Here is a 27,550-nt window from a genome sequence, read left to right on the forward strand (position 1 = left end):
CCATTCAATGTAAAGAATACATTCAATGCATGGAATCCATTCAATGTTTGGAAATCATTCAGTGCTTGTATCATTTATCAAGTATGTGACACTGTCAGTAGTTTTCACACCCAACAATTTGCCAACAAATATGAAAGGTTTTGCTAATGGTTGCCTCATTTACAAATAGGCTATAATCATGCTTTTCAACATTTGTTCACCAATACATGCAATTCACGTTTTATATTGCTTATGTTTGTTGTAAACAATCTTGGTAAACATGCCATTGATGTATTGATCCCTTATTTGTACACTTTTTATTTTTCTGTTTTGATAACTTTTAAAAATCGAGATGATACTAGTTTGTTTTATTCATGACACAGCAGTCCTGCTGGTAGTTAGATATTGTTTTCTGTTTGTATTATTATGAACTCAGAATTCAATGTTGACAGTGCAATATTATTCCTGTGAATAAAAGGGAAACTCAAACCTCTTGATTCGGGTCTCAGTATCTCTAGCAGTGAGTCATGTTTTAGTGTATGTTGACAGTGGATATGAGTGACAAGGTGACGTACATATTCTGCTATGCGATAACAGACTATGTTGTCTTTGCATTAAAACTGTTGCATTAAAAAAGTCTATTTTCTCCTCTTGTTCACTTGAAATGAGGGAGGACAAACCTAAAAGCTTTTTTGATATTTTGTAGATTTCTCTTTCATGTGAATTCATGGTTGTTTCTGGCCAGCCCAAAATGCCCAGTGATGAGTTGTGTATTTTGTGTTTGTTGTTGTTGTTGTTGTTGTTTTTTTGCTTCACCTGCTGCCTTCACAAGGATACCTTTATGATATCTTCAAAGGGATGTTTTGTTTAATCCTGATGATTGCTTCAGATATATATATGTCCTGTGACTTGTTACTGAAGTGTCTGTGTTTGTTTGTTTGTTTGTTTTTTACTGGTCAGGTAAAGTACTGGCAAAATTCAACATGTTCAAGGGTAGGCATAATCAGGGATGACCACTGAAAAGAGAGAGAGAGAAAAAAAGATATACCTTGCATAAGTCGTCGTGCACGGAAACACATACACACACACGCACAAACACACTCACGCACACACACTCACACACACGCACGCACACACACACACACACAGAGGAATCGGCCATAAAAGTGATAACTCTAAAAACTGGATATCTACATTTAGATGAGTAAATGAATGAAATGGTATTAAGTAAATAATATATGAGTGCATAAGATATCAACACTGTTCAAATTGGTTTGTGTTCATACACGGCTAGATCACTGATCTCTTATAATAAATACGAGATTAGTAGGCTGTAGGCTGGATAGCAGTTTGTAATCACCATAAGAGAAATTAGAGTAGTGCTCATTATTGGCATTGCCTTACTGTCAATCTTGTATTCACGTGTTCTGCTGATAAATAATGATTAATCATCAAACCGACAAATACATGTATGTCAAAGATAACGAAACTAATAGACATTTGTAATTCGGCTTTCCAGTTTAAATTCATTCATGAAATGTCATTTTGAGACGTATCTTGGGACAGTACAGTATATCTCTATCCCAAGTGATTTCTTACTGGTCTCTTCCGCTGATTATGTACAGTGTCCACAGCAGGATGCCACAACTCTTTCACTCCCGTTTGTGTTTTTAACTTTCCTGGTGCATTTTTGACATCATTTGGTAAGTCACAGGCCGCTCTTCATTACTTCATGTTTTCCTTCTAAATCTTTCATTCTTTCGTTCGTAGCATCTTGCCAATTGTTAACACGATTAAATTCTCTTACGCGAGAACATCCTCTGAATAATGTATGCCCATGACGGGTGAACAGAAGAAAATATGATCCACAATCACGTGATCATAACTAGCCAACCATCAACCAGTACTGTATTATATGAAATGCGTTAGTCAAAATAAATAATACCGGTAAGTGATTGGCTAAACACAGTCGCGTGATGGAGGCACATTGGTTATGTTCGCCCATGGTCAGAACATTTTTGTAATGTTCTCCCATGGGAAAACATTTTCACATAACAAATGATAAACGATTGAAAAAGCAGATGACCGATTATTGTAATGCATACGAAAGTGTGATTTTAAGGACCCGCGCACTGTGAATTTGGCTCGAGCGATCGAGTGCGTTGTGCTGGTGGTGGTAAGTTTTCTCAGATTACTTTGACTGTAATATCAACCCATATAACAGATGATGGTATTAGACTAACCCATATAATATAACAGAAGATGACTTTTGTTGTCGGGAACATGTACCAAACGTTCCACCCTCGGGGTTTGAAATGCTATTTCAGGTGGCTATAAGTCCCTCGACTTCGTCTCGGGACTTATAACCTCCCTCAATAGCATTTCAAACCCTTCGGGTTGAACATTCGGTATGTTCCCTCCCCCGCAGGCCGTCATCTCTATAATGTGATATGCAGTAATACAATAATCCAGCTTAAGCTCGCCTTTTGACAAGGCCCTCTCGCTGTAATGGTGGCTATAACGGGTGAGCCCCCATTCGTTCGCTATCATACAGCGAGAGGGCCTTGGCCAAAGGCTAAGCTTAAGTCGACTTCGCACTTGTCGAAAAATTGACTAAGTAGAAGAAAAAATTCTGCCCCTAATAGAAGTAAGTATGTTAATTATATTGTGTGAGTCGACATTCACATAAGACGAAGGATTTTCACAGGTCCCTTTGGATTCGCCGGAGGCGAGGTTGACTGTATGAAGAGGGAGAGACGGATGGCAGTGAAACCAGCTCATTACAACAACCACCACAACCACCACAACAACCACAACAACCACAACAACAACACAGAAACAAAAACAAACAAGACGTGACGCAGTTCCAATACATGTATAAAATTCGTCCCTTTATTTTGTCGTTCACGTTAAGTGCACAATTTCACTGTACAGATACAAACGTCTTGTATAAAATATGGGCAATTCTTGCTATACGTATACATTTTTACATTTCGTCACATAAAGGCGTGACATTTCCACGTAAAAAACGAACCACGAAACTTCTATATTGACGATCACTCAAAATTTCACCGGACTACCTGTTCGATACAATAATGTTTTATCACACACTCTTGAAATATGAATGATTTAATGAAAACCATGTAGGCCTACCTGTACGTGGACAAAATGTTATAAAAATCGCCTGAATTTGCAATATGGGCACTTTTGAATTATCATTTTCCACCCAGAATTCACTATACAACAGGGAAAGGGCCAACAAAAAGCATGACAAAGAAATAACTTTGAAGTTGTCGATATTTCCCATGGAGGGAGACGCGCTATTAAAGCAAAGTTACTTAAATCAGCGCGTATGCGTAATTGGACTTTAAGGTGTGTGCTTGTGTGGGTAAAGAACAAAATAACGGTATGATGCATGTTGCGACACGCGATGTAACATTAAATCTTACCCGTAGTGACGTATTGTTCTCCAAACGATAAAGTCAATGTTGGTCCGTAGCCGTACCGTGTCAATTCACTCATTTTGGCACTCATATAAATTCACAGGAACAGTAGAAATCAATGTTAGAGTCAGCAATATAAAGACACAGAGTTAATAATATGTTCTTGAATTGAATTTTGTTCATGAAATATATGCAAATTGACTTTAAAATGTTTTAAAACACCAACACATAATATGAAACACATTCATAGTAAAAAGAAAGGCAAACTACAATTGTAAAAACTACAGTATAACGAAATTTATCTTATAATGGTGCACCATGTCCATAAATATGTGTCTAAACTCGGAAACAAGGCACAATAAAATGATTATCATTATTCTAATCCCGCGAGAAATGCTACTGGAATGGTGAGATCTGTTCGAAAATCGTAATATTAGTGATTACAGTAAAAGCGGAAACGGGGCAGGTCATAATCATAAACATAAAACAAATATCCCACTCCTCCTGACCATTCTCATCGCCCACCTTTGAATGTCCTCAACTGAATAATGACAGAGGCAAGAAATAGTTTCTGTTTCATGTTACATACTGTACACAATCATGTTCTTGGAATGGTGAAGGTCTATATACATTGTTTTTAATGATTTCTTTTGCCTACTCTATTGATTATCAAATAGTAGTTACTAAATATATCCCAAATGAGAATGCATTCATTTAGCGCTTTTAACAATGTGCATGAATGAATTTTATGTGTATCAAATATGTTTCTAGTTTTCTAATAGGAAAATATCACGTGTATCGAGTTCCCCTTTCATTGATGGTTAGATGCATGCAAAGGCACAAATGACGGGCACAAATGACCACTGTATATAAGCAGAGGGCAGTTGTTGATAGGGCCGTGAAAAGCAATAGTTGTCTGCCAAATCTGTAAACAATACTTCTTGTCTCCTCACAAGTACTACCTGATGATAATCTTTTAGAACAATACATGTATCAACAGAACATTGGAGTCGACGGTATTTACAAGTCATCGGCCTGCCCCGTCTTATTACTCACAGGAAAAATGAAGTGCAGACGTTGGTTGGAGCGACTCTCAATTTCTGCTGACAAGGGCTTTAAATCAAGAATGAAGTTTAGAATCCTGTATCTAATGGGAAAAAAATGCTAAGTTCACTGAAACGTTAGATGGGGTTTGCCATGCGCTTAGAGTTGTCAAAAAAAAAAGTTATTTGCGAATCATGGAATCATTTTGTGAATCGATCAATGGTGATTTACAAAATGACTCCGTGATTTCCACAATCTTTTTTGAAAGACAATTCTCGAGGCAGTAGTCTATTTTTCTGTATAAATGTCATAACTTTTCAAACTAATACAACGCCAATGGGGTGGTGATACACGTACGTAATTACAAAAGGTAATAAGCAACAAACAAACAAACAAAATAAAACCCCAACGCTTTCCAGTTTAGAAAGCTCTCTTTGCAAAAAAGACTCGCGTTACACTTATTTAGAGACAGTTAAAGCAGCCATCATCCAAAAATGAGTCTTGTTCCTGTGTAAATAAAGGAGATGTCACTTATCTTTAAAAAAAAATAAAATCCAGATTACGATAAGACCGAAGCCGGATAAAGCTGAAATGCACTCTGGGTGATACGTTCTGATGCATAATATGCACAATGTTCGTAAAAGTCGCGGCATAGTATGGAAAGCACTTCGTAACGATCAGGGATAAATACATCAGCCCATTAACACCAGGGCTAAATTAGTCTGATATGCAGCTAAGGCAACCATAACCAGACGAAAGACATGATATATAAGAAAACAAAATAAAAACATTTTGGTACTACATTTTTGTTTAAAAATATACCCTGTAATCCACTCAGGTACTAGAAAAAATGGAGTTGGAGTATTCACAGAGAGGCACCTCATTACCTACAAGTAAAATTCTTTTTGTCAATATTTAATTGAAAGACGTTGTTTCTTGCCCCCATCCCATCTAATGTTCGCGAAGACCATTGTTCTCTGAGGAGAAGTTCATTATATACACACTGGATAGCGAGGTGCGATGTAGTGGACTCAAGACGGTGGACATCACGCCACTACTCTGGATTCGATGAGAACTTGAATAGTTTGAAATTTCGATATCAACCATATTTTGTGTAGGATCACAACGGGCGGATAACACAATTGAATGGGAATGTATCCGCTGCGTGAAGGCGCGAGTTATTATTTTTTTTCTCTGATAGGTCCGTCCACTCCACTGTTGGTGTGTTAGCGATGACCTAGACTATTCTGGACTCGGAATTCCTTTTCCCGTCGATGCTTGCGTCTCCGTTCCTCTCTCTCCGTCGTGGTCGTCCATCGTCGCCTCCTCCTCCTCCTCCGCCTACCGCGTCGATGATCACTTCCTGATTCTCCTCCTCCTCGTCGTCGAGCTCGATGTCGCCCGGGTACCAGCGGCGACCGCTGCCGTCGATGTCGAGCCGTCCGCCCATCGTGGTGCCGTTCTTATGGTGGACCTTCCAGGCCTCCAGGCGGAACTTACTCAAGGCGGGTCCCCACACGTCCTCGGGGTTCGATATCAGGTGCCATCGCTGTGAATATAGATTTTTTTGCCAAGAAAGTTGTGATTGAAAACGTTTATAACTGTTCCTTCTTTCATTTGTCATATCAACAATATTACCATTATCATTATCACTTGTGTTATGATTGGTATCAACTTATTACATGTAGTGCAAAAGTAGCAATGATGATCTTGATGAAGGTTATAAATCTAATAATGATCATAGTGATGATAATGATGATGATATTAATATTAATAATGATAGTAATAATGATAATAATAAAAATAATAATAATAATAATAATAATAATAATAATAATAATAATAATAATAATAATAATAATAATAATAATATAAATATTGATATAAATTATGACAATCAACAGCGATCACCATCGTTTCGTATTTCACATAAAGCAAAATTCTGAACAAGCCTCCGGTATAGAGAAGAAAAAATGAAATAAGATTGAAATACTGTATATATATATATATATATATATATATATACATGTATATATATATATATTATGCTCTGCATCTTGGCAGTTATGAGTGACAACATTCCTTTAACAGATAATCTTTTTTTTTTTCCAAATGGAACTGACGTACGGTATTGTCGATTTTTATAGAATATTATATGCTCAAATCATATATATATATTTTAAATTGCATTCAATGATAATTCTTGCCCATCTTTTTGTCCCACCCTTTTATGGTTGTTTTTGGTATGTCATGGTTCCTCCCTTTTGGATGTGTTTTTTTTTTTCTTGTCCCTATTTATTGCAAATCCGGTTCTTTTTTATGGGACTCATGATTTATGTAACAGTGTATAACGACATACAGTTTTAATATTGTATATTTGCTCAAGGGATCAGCCTCGAAAGGCCAATGGCCTACTGCTGATTTCCTCCACCATTTATTTTAATTGTTATGTCAATCTTGAACACACACTTTTTAACTTTTAACTGTGATTATGTACTTATCCAAAATAATTTTTGGTTTGTATATGTATGTGTTAGAACTGATTGATTGTATATTTATATGTTTTTACCTGAACTTGTGGAAATAAACTAAACTGAAACTGAAACTGAAAACTGAAACCAAGTAAAGGAAACCATGCACATGAAAAGGTCCCAAAGGGTACTGTCATTATCATTTTCCCTGAGAGAGTCTATAACTTCAGATCACTGGAAAGCGATTTGAAAGGATGGATTACAATGTCAATCGTCAGGGCAACTCCGAATATGTTAGACAGACAGACAGACAGACAGACAGACAGACAGACAGACAGACAGACAAACAAACGAACAAACAAACGAGAGCAAACAATGACAAAGACGGAATCAACTATATACACGGTTGTTGTTGTTGTTGTCGTCCTCACCTCCCACAATGAGCCCGGTGTCATGACGAACTCGTAGATGATGACGACGGGGATCCAAATGAGCGAGCAGAGGGTGATCAGCCAGCCGAGTGCCACGGCCCAAGTCGGGAAGGGCCCGTTGTAGCTCGGCTCCTCCCAGTTCAAGAAGTTGAACATCAGCACGAACTGACGGATAAAAAGAAAAAAAAAAACCAAACGAGTAACCAAAGAGGCGATGAAGTTATTGAAGACGCAGTTGGCAAATCATACAGTATGTATCAATCCTGGTTCACAAAGAATGGCCGTATGCAATCGAAAAGAAGAAACAATCGTTGAGAACAGACTGATTAGCTCTGACACAAGAAACAAAAGTAGTGAGAACAAACCCAAATACAAAACCTAAGAACAAACAAGAACAAGAATGTTCTGTCGTTTATCACCCTTACAGTGTGTCATATTTGCTGAGATATTTTTTCCATTTCATTTTTTTGTCCGTTTTGCTGTATATACATTGTATGTTGTATTTTTCTGGCTTTGTAAATCTCAGAGGGTTGGTTTCCTGCTAAAAGCACAAACAAACCAAGAAAGGAAAAAAAGAGGACCCTTTTTCATTTCCACAGAGCACTGTTAAACGAAACTTTTATGCTTTAAAATCGTTTTTGATCTAATTTTTGATAAATGCTCAAAGCCAATGAAAACAAACACACATCAATAAAACTTCGCGGCAGTCTGATGGGGAAATTAATAAAAGAGTTCTGACCACAGAAAGTCAAGTAGTATGCAAATTAGCTGCAGACTGACCAACATGAGGGCCGGTGTGAAGGCGGCCCAGTTCATGGGCCACCACATGAATGACCAATGGCCGATCCACTTGTCGCCGCACATCGTCCGGATGTCGTTGACCAGCCGCTTGACCCCGTAGATCCAGGCCAGAGCCACGCACTCGAGCAGGGCGTAGACGAGGTAGTTGAAGAAGGCCCCATAACTGTCCAGGTGAGATACCCAGTAGCTCCCCGTCTAGAGTTTTGTTTTTTGAAGCGAATTAAAGAAAAACGTCAACCTTTTCATCTCAATCCGTTAATCTTTAAGAATTGCCTTCCGAATCATATCCCTTTCTTAGAGCATGTCAAATTCTTAAGACTCGTCTTACTAGAACACATAATGATTCTCGTATCTCACCAGCCGTCCATGATACAGTGCACTCCCTTATAGCGAAGTCCTTTTTTTTTTTCTCTCGTTATATCGAAATTTTGTTATAACCGAAGAGTAAAGCCGATAAAGACGTATAGGTGATAATTTGGGGACCTGAAGCTTTACTTCGTTGTGACGAGAATTTTGTTATAACCATGTTTGTTATAACGGGAATGTACTGTACCTGTTGTAACCGACATCCCTGATAATACAAAACTTTGGCCAGTGATATGATTCTACATAGCTCTTACATGACACCTTTTTCATCTCTTCTCTGTCTACCTTTTCTTTCTCTCTGATTTTTGTGTTTTCGTTTCTTTTTGTTCTTGTATTTTTTTTTTTCTGGGGGGCACAAACACAACCCCGCCGTTAGTGGTAAGTGGTGAAGGTCTGACAATTTAGACCGTTCATTATAGTTTGTCATCATTATCCTATTCCCACTCTCCTTCTCCTCCTCCTTCTCTTTGCCACTTTCTCATCCTCCTCATAATCACCATAACTATCACCACCACCACCACCATCATCATCATCACCTTCATCACCTCTATCATCATCATTGTCGTCACATTTTCCTCCCCTTCTCATCCTTCTTATCACCATAACCACCACCACCACCACCACAACCACCACCACCACCATCATCATCATCATCATGAAACACCATCATCACCATTATCATCATCGTTGTCGTCATCATCACTGCTGTTCATCACTGTCACGAACATCGCTCAAAGTACTTTGGTCATCGTCTCTTCTACAGACACGCAGTCATCACCATGCCAACAAGCCACACCTCACGCCCTTCACCACCGACAAATACTTACGTGTGTGATACAAGAGAAACCCAGAAAGTACATAATAGCGCACGCCCCCAGGAGAACAAAAGGCTTCCTCTTCCGAAGTTGTGGAAACTCGTCGACGAGAGCCGTGACGAGATTTTCCATGATTGCGAACTACGAAAGGAGACAGAATGAGCCGAATTTATATTTGAGAAATCATTATACATATTAGATATTATTATATAATATACAATTAACGATGAAACCTGTACTTAGATGTGACGAAATATTGGTGCCTGCATATTATGAAGGGCGAAGAATATTATAATGTGAAACGCAAAAATATTATAATGTGACAATGCGAATCCAGAATCGGTACAGAATGTGGAGGCACGTTAGATTTTACTCAAGAGCTGCTCATTGTCTAGCTAACTATGTCTAGCGTGGATAAAGACACGCGGGGAAAAACGGAAATCCATTTGTACTCTTTTTTCCTCAAGAATGGGACGACGTTCCAAGTATACAATAAAAAAAAAAGGAAATGTCACGACCATTGGGGGTTTCAAACTTCATTCCATTTGTGAGATAAACGAAAACCGTACAGACAAAAGTTTCACAAACAAAACAACATATAAAACACGCACAAATCGAAAAGAAAAACACGAACACAACTGACTTACCAACAATCACAAATTTAAAGTGACATAGACAACAGAAAGATGACAAGAACGAACTCTACTCTTTTCGTTTTTCTAACCTGACTATCGAGCCCAAGAGTGATGAGCATGCCGAAGAAGAGAAGAGACCAAAGAGGGGAGACTGGCATGCGGGCCACGGCGGCTGGGTAGGCGATGAAAGCCAGACCAAAACCTGCAGGGAAAAAAAATTGTCGTTGCAACTGTTGGCACTAGCTCAAAGGTATATCTTAATCATACTGTCATAACAACATACGATGTCATTCTACTATCATCGTTATTCAGTGCACTGCAACGGCACAATTACTTTCTGACCTCTGTGTTCATTCTTCATCTGAAACTCAGACCAGGCAATAGCCTCACAACACTCTATTTAAACTTTGTTCCAAGGACAAACTAGCTTTTAAATACAACAATTCTTATTAATACACTTTGAAGTCGTTATTGCTATGTTGGGGAAGCCTCAGGGCTAACTCTCTACTTGTTGGAAACAACTACAACTGTACGTCTATTGTAAAAAAAAAATATGCACAGTATTCGATGTGGAATATGTTACTGAACAGGTTCATACTGAGCTGATTAGAATTGTCAAATTGTCAAATTGTCGGTACCTTGCTGAACCACGGTTTCAACGGGCTGGTTGAGTTCGTGGGCCATGAATCCCACGATAGAAAAGATGACGAAGCCGGCGAAGACGCTGGTACAGCAGTTGGCGATGGCCACAAACATTGAATCGCTGCAGAGAGAGAGGAATCGACTCTTATACAGACTGAAGTAAAACCAATCTAATTGATTGCTTTTTGTAATGTTGATCAAGGATACCAACTAGTTACGTTTCTATAAAAAAATAAAATAAAATAAATATATATATACAATTCGAAAAAAAAAATGGAAAAGGTGTGTAGTGAAAATAGAAGGTCCTTTCAAAAGTCAGATAATTGCTTCTCTTTCGAAAATTTGATATATTGAGTGGCCCACATCTCTACAAGTTTGTTTTGTTTTGTTCTTTACACGGGCTTCTTTTTCCGATAATAAGTGATTTTTGCCAAATAGTTTCACATATATGTTTATATATTTTTGTTTAACAATGAGTTTTTGTGATTGAATCGGGAAAATGTCATATTCGAAAAAAAAAAAAAATTGTAGCTACCAAAATATCGCTGATTGAATGGCTTGATTTGTTTCGCTTCATAATACGATGACAGCTTGACCTACCCATATGAGTTGTTGTGAAACTTGTTGTATGAAGCTAGGGTGACCAGACCGCCGCCCGCCGCACTCAGCGAGTAGAAGATCTGAATAGCTGCATCCCGCCATACCTGTTGATTTCGAGGCAAGATTGGAAAATAGAATATCATTTTCACTCATGAAAAGGCTAAAAAAAGATTTATTCATACAAGGTATTCAAGAAATATTCCCGAGGGAAAAAAACCCCACACCATTTGACTATTTGGGTAATATATTAGAGTATGATATCCCATTCAATTTGCCTCTTATATAGGCCTACATTAATTATAGCTCGCAAAGTTAGCAAAATGAATTTTCATACCCAATAAATGTTCATCGTATGAGGTGATTTTTCGAGGCAACAAAGTTCGAAAGTTCACGTCAGAATTTTCATACAAGACTCATATTGCGATCACTTTGTTTCATGCCTTATGATTGTTTAAATTGAAGAGTCTTATTTTACGACCAATTAGAATAAAGTCATACAAAATGTACCTCGAGCATCGCACAGAAACAAGCGCAGCCTGGGAAATAGAGACGGCAATATTTGAAAGTATTTTGTTACAAGATTAGTAGATATGATAATTGCAGTAATTATGACCTGTTAAGTTTCTGGCAGTATCGATTTGTCCAATCTCTTCCCACTTCCCTGCTTATAATGATAGCTAAAATAATTGTACGTTCACTTCCATCTGTATTTTCTGAGGGACTTTGATATATCTCAAAAGAAAATACACCACATAATTGGCGCACTGATAAAAAACAAACAATGCTAATAATATAAAAATCTTTTGGTGTAATTACTTTATCAAATTGATTTGTTGTTGTTGTTTTTTTTTGTCTTTTTTTACATAGATTTCTGTTTCCTTTGACAGAAACGAAATTGGTTGTAAGTGATGTCCAAGGTAATAAAGATTCGTATGTTAAGTGACAGAATTAAGCACTGAAACTTTGCATCTTACAACAAATAAGAGGATTAGACAAACAATATATCTTGGGAAAATTACATGTTAAACAGATACAGAAACGTCGTAGAGATACAAAAAGTAGGAAATGAAAATATCATAAAATGGAGACAGAAGAAAAAAGCGATAATAAATTTTAACTTGGGAAAAGAAAACTTCACGATTGGTTCCTTACCCTGGCATCGCTGAGCCTGCTAAAATCTGGTATGACGAAGAAGCGAATTCCGTTGCCAGCCCCGGGTAAGGTGGCGCCTCGGATGAGGAGGATGAAGAGAACAGCGTAGGGGAAGGTAGCAGTGAAGTACACGACCTGTGGTATGGAGGTAAGACAGATTTATCGCCGGTGAGCCATGAGTTCTTTCCAATCATTTCATTCTATTTCATTTCATTTCACTTCACTTCATTTCATTTCATTTCATTTCATTTCAATTCATTTCATTTCTTCATTTCATTTCATTTCATTTCATTTCATTTCAATTCATTTCATTTCTTCATTTCATTTCATTTCATTTCATTTCATTTCATTTCATTTCATTTCGAATGAAGAAGACAACGCAGGGAAGGTGGCAGTGAAATACACAACCTTTTTCATTTTCAATTTCAATTTCAATTTCAATTTCAATTTCATTTTCATTTTCATTTTCATAAAGAGCACCTTTCCGGATGACTTGATCCCCTTGACGAGGCAGGCATAGACAATGATCCAAGCGACAAGCAGACAGAGGGCCAGCTGCCAGATGACCCCGCCCGGTTCGTTCATCGTCGGCGCCTCTTGGAGCACGGCGTTTCTATACCGGAGCGGCGGAAGAGGGAGGAGATATTAAGAAAAAGGAGGGAGAATTGGGGGGGGGGGGGGGCATGGAGGGTGATAAGTGGCAATTTAAAAAAAAAAAATCGTTTCGTATTTTGTACTGCAGGTGTTTTAATGAGACTTTGATGATAACCTCAAGACTAGTGTGCTCTTTTAGGCGATTCGAACGCAGTAGATGCATTTTTTTTCTACTCGTATGATAATATGATAATACAATGTATTCAAGACCGTTTCATTTGTGATGCGACCGCTGAAGAAAATTCTCCTCAGTTTCCATTATTGGTTGACGAAAACAATAACAAATTTCACGGGCAGAGCTTAATGGGCAGCTGCGAAAAGAAAATAAAGTATGATGAAACACAAACTAGATTTAATATGTCAACCAATATACTCAGGTTGGGAATCATGCAATTTGTGACTCCACTGTCCAAGATTAAATATCATTCCCCCACTCTACACTGTATATCTCCTCTACTATAACTTCTTGCACACCTAAAATGACTACCACTAACAAAGTTGATTTAGATGTCGTGCACATAGCATATTTTTGCTCACTTCCAGTACTGCTCGCTGGCGAGTTCTCTCCTTCCGCCCATGGGGTCAACGTAGGCCGAGATGTTGAAGCCGCCGAGGTTGTGGGTGATGTTGTAGTAGGACAGCGTGGCGTCGTCCAGCGACTCGAGCGCCAGGCAGCTGCCGTTGTGGACGACGATGCCCCCGTTGTCGATGCAGTTGTCGTAGAGGTCGTAGCAGGCGGGGGTGTTCCAGGCGTTTTCGCAGCCCGTCCACGGCAGCTCGCTGGTGAACGAAGCGAAGAAGTAGTAGATGGTATACATGATGATCACGTTGTAGTAGATTCCGACGTAGGCGGCGGTAACCATCTGGCAGTACCCGACACCTGTTGTTACAAAAGACAAAAACAAAAACAAAAACAAAAAACGTTCAGACCATTCTAAGGATGTTGGGTTCGATAAGCTTGGAAACACATAAACAACAGCACAAACCAAACAGTACGAAAAATGGACCATTGAAATGAATATCAGGCAGAACACGAGCCGTGTTCGTGGGAATCGGTTTCATGATCACTCACGCATAATATACATTGACGGCACAAAGAGCGATCTTCCTTTTATTCTAGTCTCTTTCTTGTCTTTTATTCTCCACGTGATGTCACGCACAAGCCACTCTCAACGAGGGACTGAATAAGCTAACAGCAAAATTATGGTAGTTATTAATTTGGTCATGTGATCACTGACGTAGTCGACAGGCGATCGTTGTTTTCTCTGTAAACAGCGTCGCCATTAGCACGCGAAAACGCATTGAATCGACATTGTATTGCACAAACTGCCTCAAAATTACATACGATACATAAGCGATGACAGAAACGTTTATATTACCAAAGACGCTTAACATTGATGATCACGAAGCTTCTACAATGTAATTAGTTAATTTAATAGTAAGATGCGCACAGAGAATGAAAACAAATTATCAACCTGAAGTTTATCATTGATATACATGCACATCTACATTAATCTTTAATGCTGGAATTGTGTCGACTTTGTAGAGAAGAAATGAACCTTTTGGGGCTCCTCTTTTCTTTTCCCGTGTGATCTATGTACAGTATTTGCTCTCTCAGGGAAGCAGACATCATGCAACGCCTTTCAAGTCCAGAAAGGAAAGTTGTCTGACTGATATATCCTTTTGCATGTAATGGTATTGCGGTTGCCCTGTTTCATGTTTATACGTTTCGCTGACTCACCTCGCATAAGAGGGACGCAACGCCACATTGATATTGGCCCCAAACTGCAGTACTGACCGAAGGAGACCTCCATGAGAAAGAGCGGCAGACCAGCGAAAAACAACATGATGACGTAAGGGATCAGGAATGCACCTGCGCGGATATCGTTGAGAATAGGAGAAACACGTATAGATTGTACAATGTATGTAAATTTGTTCTCTTAACACATGCTTAACAATATTCCAAATGTATAGGCCCAGATAAAACATGCTTCTCCACATTCCCTGAACATTATCAGCAGTAGTTGTAACATATCAATTTCATACACTCGCAAACCGCTCTTCTTATCTGTCTATCTATCTATCTGTCTATCTATCTATATATCTATATATCTATCTATATCTATCTATATCTATCTATCTATCTATCTCAAATACACATAGTTATTTTATACAGCTACTTTGACACAGAAGTATCTTACGTTAGCTGGGCAACATCTGAATCACAATCAATCAGCTTTAAAAAGTCGCAGACAATGAACAAAGGAAGAAAGTCACTGAATCAGTGTTAACACACGGAACCTTGTTTGCTTCTCTGCAAAATAGTGAAATTAAAGTCGAGACAAGTACAAGCAATGGGCCCTGGATATATTTAGATGTACGGAGAATGGCTTGATTTGAAGACCAACATAAGGTACAATTGTAGTTGATATTACAGAGTATCAACAAGTTCATTTTTTTTTTTATCTAAGATAGAGAAAACTGAACTTTCTTAACCCCAAACGTGTTTACGCAAATTGAATTCGGCTTACTCTGTTCCCAAGAGTTTCTTCTAAACATAGTAGCCTGATTTACGATACTTTGCATTATGCTATTATGACTGTGCTCTGGAGTTCTTAAGTTCGTTGTCACTGTAGTGTATATTTATTTATTTATTTATCTATTTATTTATTCGTCTATCTATCCATCTATTTATCTGCCAATCGATCTGTCTTTAATATATGAATTACTCGTCACTCGTACATTCACCCATGAACTCCTTGTCTCTGTGTGTGTGTGTGCGTGTGTGTGTGTGTGTGTGTAGTTTTAATTAGAATCATTCCTTTTCCTTTGCATTCAGGCTGAAATCAATCACTATTTTCGCCTACAGAACCATAAAACATACCTTCCACAGTTACATAGTTATTGTCCAGCTCCTAACTATAGAGAGCTCTGGCATAATTTCATGTAAGAGCAGCTGTTCCTGCTGCACCATGAACAAAATAATATACCGTAAGAATAATGATGATGATCTATTGTAATCTCCATTAGAAGCATGCAGTATAGAGCAATTTTAATACTTACCGCCGCCGTTTCTATAGGCAAGGTATGGAAACCGCCACACGTTCCCCAGGCCCACGGCGTACCCGAGACAGGAGAGAACAAAATCCATTTTGTTGGTCCAGTTCCCCCTTTCCTCGTTCTCGTCACCCTTGAACTCCTTGTCCTCATCGTCCGGCGATTTGTCCTTGCCATTTTGACTCTTTAAAGAAATAATATTAAATGATGATAATAATAATGATGATACTACTACTACTACAACAACAACAACAACTACTACTACTACTACTACTACTACTACTACTACTACTACTACTACTACTACTACTTATTATTATTATTATCATTATATTCATCACTATCATCATCACCATCATCAAAATATTAATGATAACGATAATCATTATCATAATCATGGCATCAACAGGCGTTGGCAAGCGTCGCAGATATTATTTTAAACAACGGATACTTTGTGCCATTAGGCATGCACGCTTAATTGCATTAACTGACACACAAGCAGAAACCTTTATCCAGGCATGTCAGCATGAGATGTATTGCTATTACTAGTACGTACTGACTAGCAATTGTTTAAACCCCTCAACAATCAAAAGAATTTATCAGCGCATCTAAAAGCCCATTAGACACATGTTTATCTCAGAAGTACGGGCCTGGTTATTCTTTTTTTACTGAAGTTCAGGCAAATGCTTTATCGTGGAGACAAGTATTCAAAGAATGTATCAAAATAACTAGAATCAATACCCTGGACATGTAATACCACCTCACTGAGACCCTTTTTTCGTTACGAAGGAGGAAGTAATTCTTAAACTCTCAATCTCTTTCTGTGTGTGTGTTTTTTTTTTGTTTGTGTGTTATTTTCTTGAGGACATTATCATTGATCCCGCCAAATGTGGTTATTTCTGCGTAGAAATCAGTCTGCCATTTACATGTACATGTACTGGGTGACAGGGTTTCACTGAAACTCGACTAGAGGTCCTCGCCACACTAATGCCTTTTGTGAAGGGATAGCACCTAATTGTGGATTACGTAACGGGCACAATACTTCCCCTTGTGGACAGGTAGAGGTCTGCCCCCTTTTTTATTCCCTTTGTAAGATTCGTTACAAAGCGTCCAGAACGCCAGACGGCAGAGAAGAGCACAGCGGAATGGACAGTATAGATTAGCTCTTCAGGGGAAAAGATATACGGCACACACTGTATACATTTCTTTTGTTGTTGTCGTCGTTTTGGTTTCTTCTTCGTGTGGCGCCACAATAGAGGCTTTTGGCGAGAAAGGTCGCTTTTAGCAGTAACTTGCTGGATTCCATGTCGGTGAACGCAAGCGCGCACCAAGATTTCCTTGTATTTTATTTGCCCGTATTTACTGCAATGTGTAACCGGAATTATTTTTCACATCACGAATGGAGTATTTTCCGAAACGAATATATTCAAAGATATTTGCAACAGTGTCTGTTGTTGATCTATCACTAAAGTTATCATTGGAAAAATCTGACTGAGTTGCAAGATGAAGAATGGAAGAAAATAAACTGAGTTATTCGTTTCTTTTTTTTTTTATCAGACCTCGTTGTTTCAGCCAGCCCTGGTCATGCCTTTTCAGTGCAAAAGAATATTAAAGAAGGGTAGACTAAATGTTCAGCAAATTATCATAGACGACAAATATGAAATGCAACTTTCTGAATGATCTGCGACAGTTGCATACTGTGAAAGAATGCATTCAGTAACACTCCGTAGCCATTATAGGATCGTCCGCACGAGCTCTTCTGTGTTCTATTTTCTGTTGTTCATACTAGATCACAAAATACCTCACAACGAGCAAAAAGAAAGAAATGGATACAAAAGAGTTTATATATAGGGGGGGGGGGATAAGTAGAGAAAGAGTTAGTTTAATCCTGCGGAAGGTCGTTTCATTCAAAGGACAGTCCTGGGAGATAAAAGACCTTCTGACACCGAGTAAACTGTATGAGTCACTTCACACTTACCACACCGCCCTCGCTTGGCCGACGAGAAGGCGGTTTTGATGCAGGTGGGTCTGTCGAACGAGGACGAGATGAAGTAGTTTCCTCCTTGCGAGGACGGGATGTCGATTCATAGGGGCGAGGGGGCTTCTTTGGCTTTGTGTCAGGGGCCGAGTTGATGGGGGAAGGCGTGGACCGTCCGTTTGTCGACCTGTGTGGAGGTGGTGCCGCGGCTGTGACAGGGGGTGGGTTTTGGTAAACGGGCGTGGCTCTGGAAGTGTTGATATAGCGTTGGACAGGGGTGGGTCGACCACTGAGGGACACGCCCGCAGGGAGGTACGAGAGACTGGACGCCGTTGCAGGGCGTGGTACTGAAGGCTATACAGAATAATCGTAACGCAGAATTCATAGTAAACATGTTTTATATCAGGAATATTAAGAAGATCGAGTTTCCAGAAAACACGAGGACATGAACCGGTTTATTCAATGTCGAATAGCCGTTGTCATAGCTACTTAGAAACTTCACCTGATTTAAGCAGACTAGACTACATAATGACGTCAAAATGTAATGACAATGACGTCTGAGGGCAAGACCTTGAGTGATGTTTTTTATTTTTCAAGAAAACATCTCGTAGGCAATATTTGCCCCTGTTCATAATGATTATGACACTGTAGCATCAATACAGAACAGGACGAAGACGATTCTCAAAATATTTTGTAGATCTCCAAAATCATTAAACACAAAGTAGTTTCACTTTTCGATCGATGAACTCTACATATCTGTCAAAACGTTTTAACGTGACTCAAAATTAACGTCAGAAAACACGAATATATGAAGAGTTTGATTCCAAAAGGCGCTACGTCCATCATTTTCAATGAATTTAGCGCTTTTTGGGAGCAAGCTCTTCATATCGTTTTTTAAGTTTTTATTCTTCATGAGACCCAAAAAGATTGAAAAAGGGTCATATCAAACTCATGGTCACTGTAGGTCACGGAACTGAATCGTAAGGAGCCAAACTTGGCCTCAAATGAAAAGCATGTGGAGTATCCCTACCCCTAGCTCCACGAAATTGTTTTGTTACCTTCATGAATAGGAGATATGAGACTGGTATTTCACCGTATGGGAGGGGATTGTTCATTTTCACAAAAGATATCCTCCAGTCATATAGTCAACAATCGACAGATTCTGTGGATGGCATCTTACTTCCCAACATAATTATCATGGGGTTGGACAGAAGGTGAACGCACACACAGGGAGAATAAAAATACAACGCACACACCCCGCGAACCTTTGAACTTTTAATAGAAAGAATTCGCTCCCCATACAACCTTCCATGGATTGCATTGTCCAAGGGTGTGTGCGTGTGTGTGTGGGGGGGGGGGGTCGACAATCATGAAATAAAGTTCAAAGTTCAACCTAAGATCAAAGTACGTTTTTATTCTAAAGAATATTTTTTGATGCATAAACAAATTTGATACTCATATTGTATCGCAGAATTCTCTCCAGCACATTGAAATATTTCTGTAATCTCAAAAAAATGGCGCGCTCTAAGTGTACCCGTTCTAATTCAAATTGCCACAAGAGAGGTTTCAAACTTCAAGATTCATTGTAACTTTTCAGGTGATTGTCTGTCCTCAATCAGCGATCACATAATTTTTACCGAGAATATGATCACATCTAAACAGAGTACCTTGTGATGAAGGAAAACTTTGTAATATTCCATATGCTTGATTATGATGATTATTATTATTGTTATTATTATTATTATTATTATTATTATTATTATTATTATTATTATTATTATTATTATTATCATCATCATCATCATTATTATTATTATTATTATTATTATTATTATTATTATTATTATTATTATAATTATTATCATTATTATTATTATCATCATTATCATTATTGTTATCATTATTATTATTATTACGCGTGTAATATCATTTTCGTAATATTACATGTGCTTGATTTTTTCAACTATTACAACATGTATACATGTGTATCTAACATACACAAACACCATCAATGAATAACGACATTTCATTACCATAGCTTACAATAAGTTCCAGGAAAATGACGGTTGCTGCCTTACTTACAGCGAATCGCAAACTTTTGAGAGTATTGTATCAAAACAGAGAAACCCCAACTGGAAAGACACACACACACACAAATCAGGAGAACAGAAAGGGAGGTCCTAGAAGTACGTAGTTTAAAAAAAAAAACACACACACACACACACAAAAAGAGTGTTGGCTCAAGGGCAGAGGCCTTTAAAATCCACAATGCACAATTTACATTTTTTGTCGCACGTATGCAAAATAAAAAAAGGCTTCTATTTCTGTCCTGCAACCCTTGGTTGCCTTTGAGACATCTAACCTGTGTGATTTTGAGGGTTATTCCAGTCATGGATGCTTCTATCGATGATAACACACGACTATAAACATGAAAAATAAATCTCAGCATGAATTAGGATATAAACTTTAAAGCGAGATACTGATACATGTGTCGACACACTTCTGTGCAATGTACATGATTAGGAAAGAGAAATATATATCAATATGCATTGTAAAGTGAGACAGACATAGAAACAGATGTAAATGAATAGATGAATAAATAGAGTTAACAGTAGGTGGATGAGTAATGGCATAATCGGGAGTTCATAACTGAGAGCACGAATATACAGTTATATTGACAGGTGAGAAATTACGTACATGTAAAATGAAAAATTGCTTATTGATTTTCCCTCTCACGTGATCCCACGTAACAACCAACCGGTTCTTCCATCTGTGTATAAACATTGCCAAAATGTTAGTCGCAAATCTAGTCGTTCCCAATCCGCAGCAAAACAAGAGAAGATGAATACAGAAATGAGAATGACCTGAAACACACATGAGCGGAATGAATAAAAGCATGCAAATGATATGCACATGACAACACTGAGTTCACACTAGACGTCAAATGTATGATGAATAAGAGGTCACTCAATTAAGGTTAACTCAAATCACTCACTCCAATACCGTTAATCCAAGACGACATTGCACTGGGAAGCAAAGATGAGAGATGGAAGATGGTGGAAGTATAATGCTGATGACATTGATGGGTTTAGATACTTGAAGTTGAAAGTGTGTTATTGTGGAACGATCTTTTCAGTTTTTAACACTCAGTCAGATGTATTGCTATGAATATTAGAAGTTTGTTTTTATACTATTTTCGATTATAAATGAACGAATAGATAGCTGGGTTTGAATGCAATGGTTATAATGTATAATGGTTGAAATGTAATGGTTAGAATGCAATGATTTGAGTGTAACGGTTGGAGTATAATGGTTTGAATAAAAATGGTATTGGTCAGAATGTAATAGTATAAGTATATAATGGTCTGAATGTAATGGTTATAAAATGCAGTGGTTTGAACGTAAGTTAGGCAAAGCAAAGAGAAAGTATGCCAAAAACCAAACAACACACCATAAGCTGAAAAGGCATTGGAAAACAAAAGCCCCTGAAAATGATGCAATTCCCATGGTAACTGAGACAAAAAGCTGGTTAGATAGGGCAATGAATGCTGAAACTGAAAGGCACGACAAACAAACACCACAGGAACAGGGCGGGCCACCAAAAGGTAGAGAACTCACATCTGTGCGTGATGGAGTCCTTGGCCGGTTGCTGGGGTCAAAGGAGGCAGAGTAAAGCGAGTCGGGCGAGGAACGCCCACTGATTGGTCTGAAGTAGGATGGCGAACTCCGTCCACTTGCCGGCATATGAGAGGGCGTGCTCCGCCCACTGACAGGGGCGCGAGACGCCGGTGTGTTCCGCCCACTTAACGACACGCCCGCAGGGAGGTAGGCGAGGCTAGCGGCTGAGGGAGTGGGCGCGGTCGTCTGGTAGTAACGGTTAGAAGTAGTAGAAGTAGTAGTACATAAATACTGAAATATTGTTTAGCCATATACAGTACATCATAAACGAGAAAATTATAGTTCAGGTTATGGTAATTTGGTCCATTTGGTAGATAGATAAGGAAAAACTAGGTAGAGATCAGTCACTGAATAAATGATAAGAGCTGATTCATACACAAAATTATATAAGCGTGAGAGAGTTTATACGGAGAGAGATCACAATGATTTCTCTGTCAAAAATATGAACGTTTAGCAATAACATTTTCAATGAATTATTTCATATCGATTGGTTTATGATTGAGATAAAGAATGATATCAATGACACTTAACAAAATAGGGACTGACAATAAGGATGACAATGACTATTGTTGATACTGCTATTAGAAAATATTACATAATAATATACGGAGAAGAGATCACACTATGTCTTCATCAAATCTGCGAATGATTAGCAATAAATTTTCAATGAATAATGTAAACTGGTTAAGAATTCTATTAATGACACTGATGGATAAAGTACGGAGCGAGGGATAATAAGGATGGCAATAACTGTTGATGATACTGCTAATAATGCTACAGATATGTATTTCATGACGTTAGTGCAGACTGGAAAGAGCGAAAGGATTGTAGATTCGTTGAAACGAGTCAGCCACAATGACACTCTTGTCATGCATGTCCTTAGTGGTTGTACCCGTAAGCAATTTTCAATCTCCTATTACTGTAGGGCTATTCAAATCTTGTTGTCCACTCAGATCGAGATTATCGATTTCAGCCCTGCGATCGAGAGTGGAGCTTTATAAGTCTTGTTTCAGTCCAACGGTTCATCTCTATCCTTCTAAGCTTTTTCCACTTTTGCCCTCACATAAAGGAAAGATTACAAGCATGGAAGTGTTTCAAACTACAGTCTGTCTACGCCTGTAGCGCTTTGAGCGTGCGTATACGCACTCGTTCGTGAGAATTCAATATTTTGTGCATACGTGTATTCATTATCGACGTACTGGAGATCGACGAAGCCGGATCGAAGCGCTGTTACAAACTCATTTTGATAGGTCACTTTGTGTCGGCGAATATTCGCACTGTCCGATGTCCTTTCATTGTTATAACAAAGGTAAAACGACTACACACACTTTAGACTATTGTATGTCGGGTCCATTTTTGACTCTCGGTTTCGCTTACTAATAGCATCTTGGGTTTTGTAGGAACACTATGCCGATCAATTTAAATGCCAAGCGCTATTTCTCTTTACAATTTGTTCCACTCTGCATGCTGTAGCCTGATTTCCACTCCAACGAGTGACTTTTTTTAAATGAAAATACACGTGTGTCGAAAATACCCTCTGCATATCCTGAAGACCTTTGCACTTCAATAAGCTTCAAATTCTCAAATAATGACCTCACACTTACGATACAAATTCTATACAACTCATTGATGTCTTTCGTCTAGAATAACACCTTCACTTTGGAGGTGTTGGACGAGTTCAAAATATAAGTTAAATCATGCTGATGTAAAATACAAAATAATGAAACTTTTTCGTCCTTATATTGCAATGTCTCATCATTACCAATGGTGAGAATCATGACAATTCTTGATAACAGTGACATCTTTTAAAAATGTTCCATTACATAGTTGTTATAACTTCTGCTGAGCAGAACAAGTCGCACATTTCACACCATTTTCCTCGGCCGTAGTACTTGGACAGCTTTAAACACAATATATATAATTATAACTTTACATCAGACACGGAGACACGGATACGTTTCGCCCCCCAAACACTACTAAACACGCATGGTTTAAAGATTTGAATGCTATCTTGAGTTATCCGTTGTTGGTATTCTCCACGTGCGTTACGATAAATATAAAGATTATCTTTATACACACCCATACAAACTTGATTAAAATGAGTCGATGTAAATTTTGATTCATCCGAAACGTTAATATTTAGAGTTAAAAGTAATTAATGATAATGTGTCGTGGAAGAGATGCATATCATTACATTGTCCTCTCCATACATGTTTCTAAATCCGTATAAGTCCAGCTGACCAAATTGAATAAGTTTCTCCAACTCTACATATCTTAGGTGTGATGTTTTTTGAATTTCACTTGATTGTTGAGCGAATTCTAGCTATATTGTTTATCTACTCTAGACATACATGCACTTGGTCCCTTCACCTTGCCTCGTTGGTACCCGCTTTTGACCCATTTGACGGATTTAGATGGCAGTGAGGTGACTTTATTATCAGTAACCTTATTATAATAATATATCCGCATGGTCTACGCGGTAGACGGAAAATCATCTTAAACACCTGTTAAATGCTTAATGCACTTCTTGTGTCGAGATTGTGATACAAAATAATGATGACTGATGTTGAATCTACGAGACCCATACAATTTGAACCTCCAAGATGAACTTTGACAAAATCCGCTTTCCGTAGTCATTATGCATCCTAAACGCTGAGATTCCAAACAAACACATCCAGTGCAGGATATTCATACATACAGACACCGACACACACATTATAATTATAAATACATGGCTTCATAATCAATAGTACACAAACATAAATACACGCATGCACATAATTTATCTACTATGTATTACATTACATTGCATAGTGCATTCACATACAGTCGATTTACACAGAATACGCCTTGTATGATTGTTGCATGTAGTTCTATCATACCGTATACTACGTTATATTGTTGTGCACGTCTATATACCTATACGGATTCATCGCTGTCCTATATCTGCAACGTGACACACGGATGAATCGTTTTGCCTTGGTCTATATACAGTAGTGAGACAGAATTCAGTCCAATCGTATCATACGCATAAACAAACAGACATAATAGATTTTATCTGCATTCATACAAGGACCTGTCTGCTCTTTTACCTCATGGATTTTATGATTATGTAGACCCTCTTTGGTTACAAGAAGTAAAAAAGAAATAAAAATAAGAAGATAATACACCCACGTCCTCCTATACCATGTATACCGACTTTGTTGTTGTTGTTGCTTGAACCAAACTTACTTGTATTTCAGAACAATTGTGATCTTTGTAAAGGTTATTGAAGATAATAACCTTAAAGGTAGCCTCTTTGTAAAGATGGTATATACTTGCGACGTATAATGTTATTTAGTATGATTCAGCAAGTATAGCCATTGCCACCGTGCATGACCCTTTAAAAAAGAAACGCTCGTTTTTGTTTAAACTTTCAGTATTGATTTATTATCTATCAGTGCACAAACTTCTGCTGTGATGTGGAATAAAAATGTTCCTTATACACCCAGGTTGCCAACTCTATACACCGCTGTAAACTTTACAAAGTATACCTTCGATAATATTCAGAGTCGTACCTCACTGAACTGAGTAAGCAAATTCAATCATACATTTGCGGTAACCTTGATCATTGATCATTAGTTATCAAAATCGTTCGTTCAATTTTAAATCGCTATTCATTCTTTTGCATAAAAATGAAACAGCCTATAATATATTTACCATGACATTATGCTGATATTTGAGAAGAAAAGGATCAGACCCTGAGCATTGGTAAAGGTATCATCATAGCCATCAGTATTCCACACAATGCAAATGCATGTTGACTTGCATTGATTCCAGATACCCTGATCATCACTTATGTGGTCAAAAATACCTAAACAATTTGTTATGTACCAAATATTTTATGATTATTTTTCTACTATTTTACTTCAGATTATTACTTGGATACGTCAACAAAAAACAACAACAACAACAACAACAAACAAACAAACGAAAAACTGCCAAATAACAGAGTTTCTGTCAGTGGTAACATCTGCCAATCGCCAATTGTAAGTACTCATATCATCATGATTAACAAAATGCATTGGAATGTACATTGTACGTGTACTTTACTTTATACATTGAGGGTCACTTGCATGTTTCCCTGAGATGTCTTTTAAAAAAAAATCATAACGGTATAATTTGGAAATAAACGTTACGTTAAGTCTATTGATAGGGGAAGGTGCATTCTAACGCCTTCTGCTAATCACATTAGTCCTTGTGAGAACACTCTAGCAATGATTGCCACATGATATCACTAGCAGAATCTTGGTTTTAAATGTTTATTTGTGGGCGTAGCAAAATAATCTGAAAAAAGGGTGAAAAATACCACAAAATACATGGCACGTATATTTAGACATTCATTTGGCCACAATGATGATTAGGGTATCATGAATCAATAGAAGTCAACAGGCATTTGCATATACGTGTACATATTTCATTTAATTCTATTGTAGCACATGATTATTGCATGGAGGTTTATACACTTCACCATGCGTTTTATTCATACTATTTTTATACCACATACACTGGAACATATCGAACTGTTTGCTCAAGATCTTTGCTCTGTTCCTCTCATGTTACAGCGCACAAACGGATTTGAACTTTGAGTTATGTGACCCACATGGCGATCGTCACACTCCGGTTTTTTCCTATTTCTATACAGGATAATTCTGGAAATACCAGGGCAGCGTATAAAAATAAAATGCGCTACTTGGCAAATATGAACAAATGAAGGTGGTTGCGGATGGCAGTGATGCTTACTGTATTTAGTCCCTGCGTCAACAGTGGATATGAAAGGGGTATTTGGCCAACAATGGAGAAATAAACAAATTGGCAGCCTTTACACTTTAATGGTTTCAACGGGTACCTTTCAAGGAGTACCACTGCTAAAACTGCTCTACGAATGGAAAAATCGTACTGTATGGTATTGTCGGTCGATTACTCATTTGGAACAAATGCTCGTTTTCTACTTGTTTTCTATTCATTAACCCCTTATATACATTAATTTCGGCAGAGATATGCTATATAAAATCGATGATACAATGACATACAATGGCATAAGCAAATTAATAACAGTGCATAACCATATGCATCTTGATATTCTCCCACCCGTTTATACACTCACTCTTTTCTCCTTAATAGGACATGATATATTAATCTCTTTTCTCTCTCTCTCTCTCTCCCTCTCTCCCTTTCGGTTTTTCATTCCCTTATGTTGTACACGTCTCAACTTTCTTTTCCACTCACATGTCCACTATCCATCAACATACATTAATTTGTATAGCGAAGACATACCACGAAATATATCCAGGATTCACACGCAGGAGTGCACATTATTATACAATTTACTGATTTATGTACATATAATTTTCATTTGCGTGTGATTGCTTGCTTGAATGTGACGTTTCCATGCACCAAATTTGGACATGCTGCCTAAACATTATTGTCTTATAAAAGGTGATTTTGAAATAATAGGACCCTAATGCAATGACTGTTTTATCTATCACCACGTCTAATTTAGAGAAATATCTTTATTTCTTTCTTAAACTATGACGGTTGCTTCAATATTAAAAAAAGTGCATAGTATATAAAATAACCCAATTTTTATCATTCTCCCCCAAAGAAGGCATACAAAACAGTTACAGTATTTGAAGCATTGTACGATACTATCTAGTTTATCAATAGATTTAGTCCTGTTTTGCCATTATCTTACTTGGTATTGCGGCTCAAAAACTCACCTTTGGTTTTATTGCGCCGTTCTTGTCATCATTGGGGTGCCCCAT

The 27,550-nt window shown here is 37.9% G+C and overlaps 1 protein-coding gene across 1 annotated transcript; it reads right to left on the bottom strand.

Annotated features, from left to right (window-relative positions):
- Nucleotides 1–5,703: 5,703 nt before the first annotated feature.
- LOC140240501 (sodium- and chloride-dependent neutral and basic amino acid transporter B(0+)-like) lies at nucleotides 5,704–27,550 on the bottom strand. The gene is made up of 15 exons (XM_072320272.1): nucleotides 27,506–27,550; nucleotides 21,687–21,932; nucleotides 18,069–18,422; nucleotides 16,097–16,274; nucleotides 14,775–14,906; nucleotides 13,571–13,913; nucleotides 12,860–12,992; nucleotides 12,380–12,514; nucleotides 11,228–11,331; nucleotides 10,624–10,748; nucleotides 10,075–10,187; nucleotides 9,363–9,491; nucleotides 8,149–8,364; nucleotides 7,369–7,533; nucleotides 5,704–6,015 (listed from the first exon to the last, which is right to left on the bottom strand). The coding sequence occupies exons 1-15, from the start codon at nucleotides 27,548–27,550 to the stop codon at nucleotides 5,704–5,706; spliced, it is 2,730 nt and encodes a 909-aa protein (XP_072176373.1).

Source organism: Diadema setosum, chromosome 17 (genome assembly GCF_964275005.1).
Source record: "Diadema setosum chromosome 17, eeDiaSeto1, whole genome shotgun sequence".
NCBI lineage: Eukaryota > Metazoa > Echinodermata > Echinoidea > Diadematoida > Diadematidae > Diadema > Diadema setosum.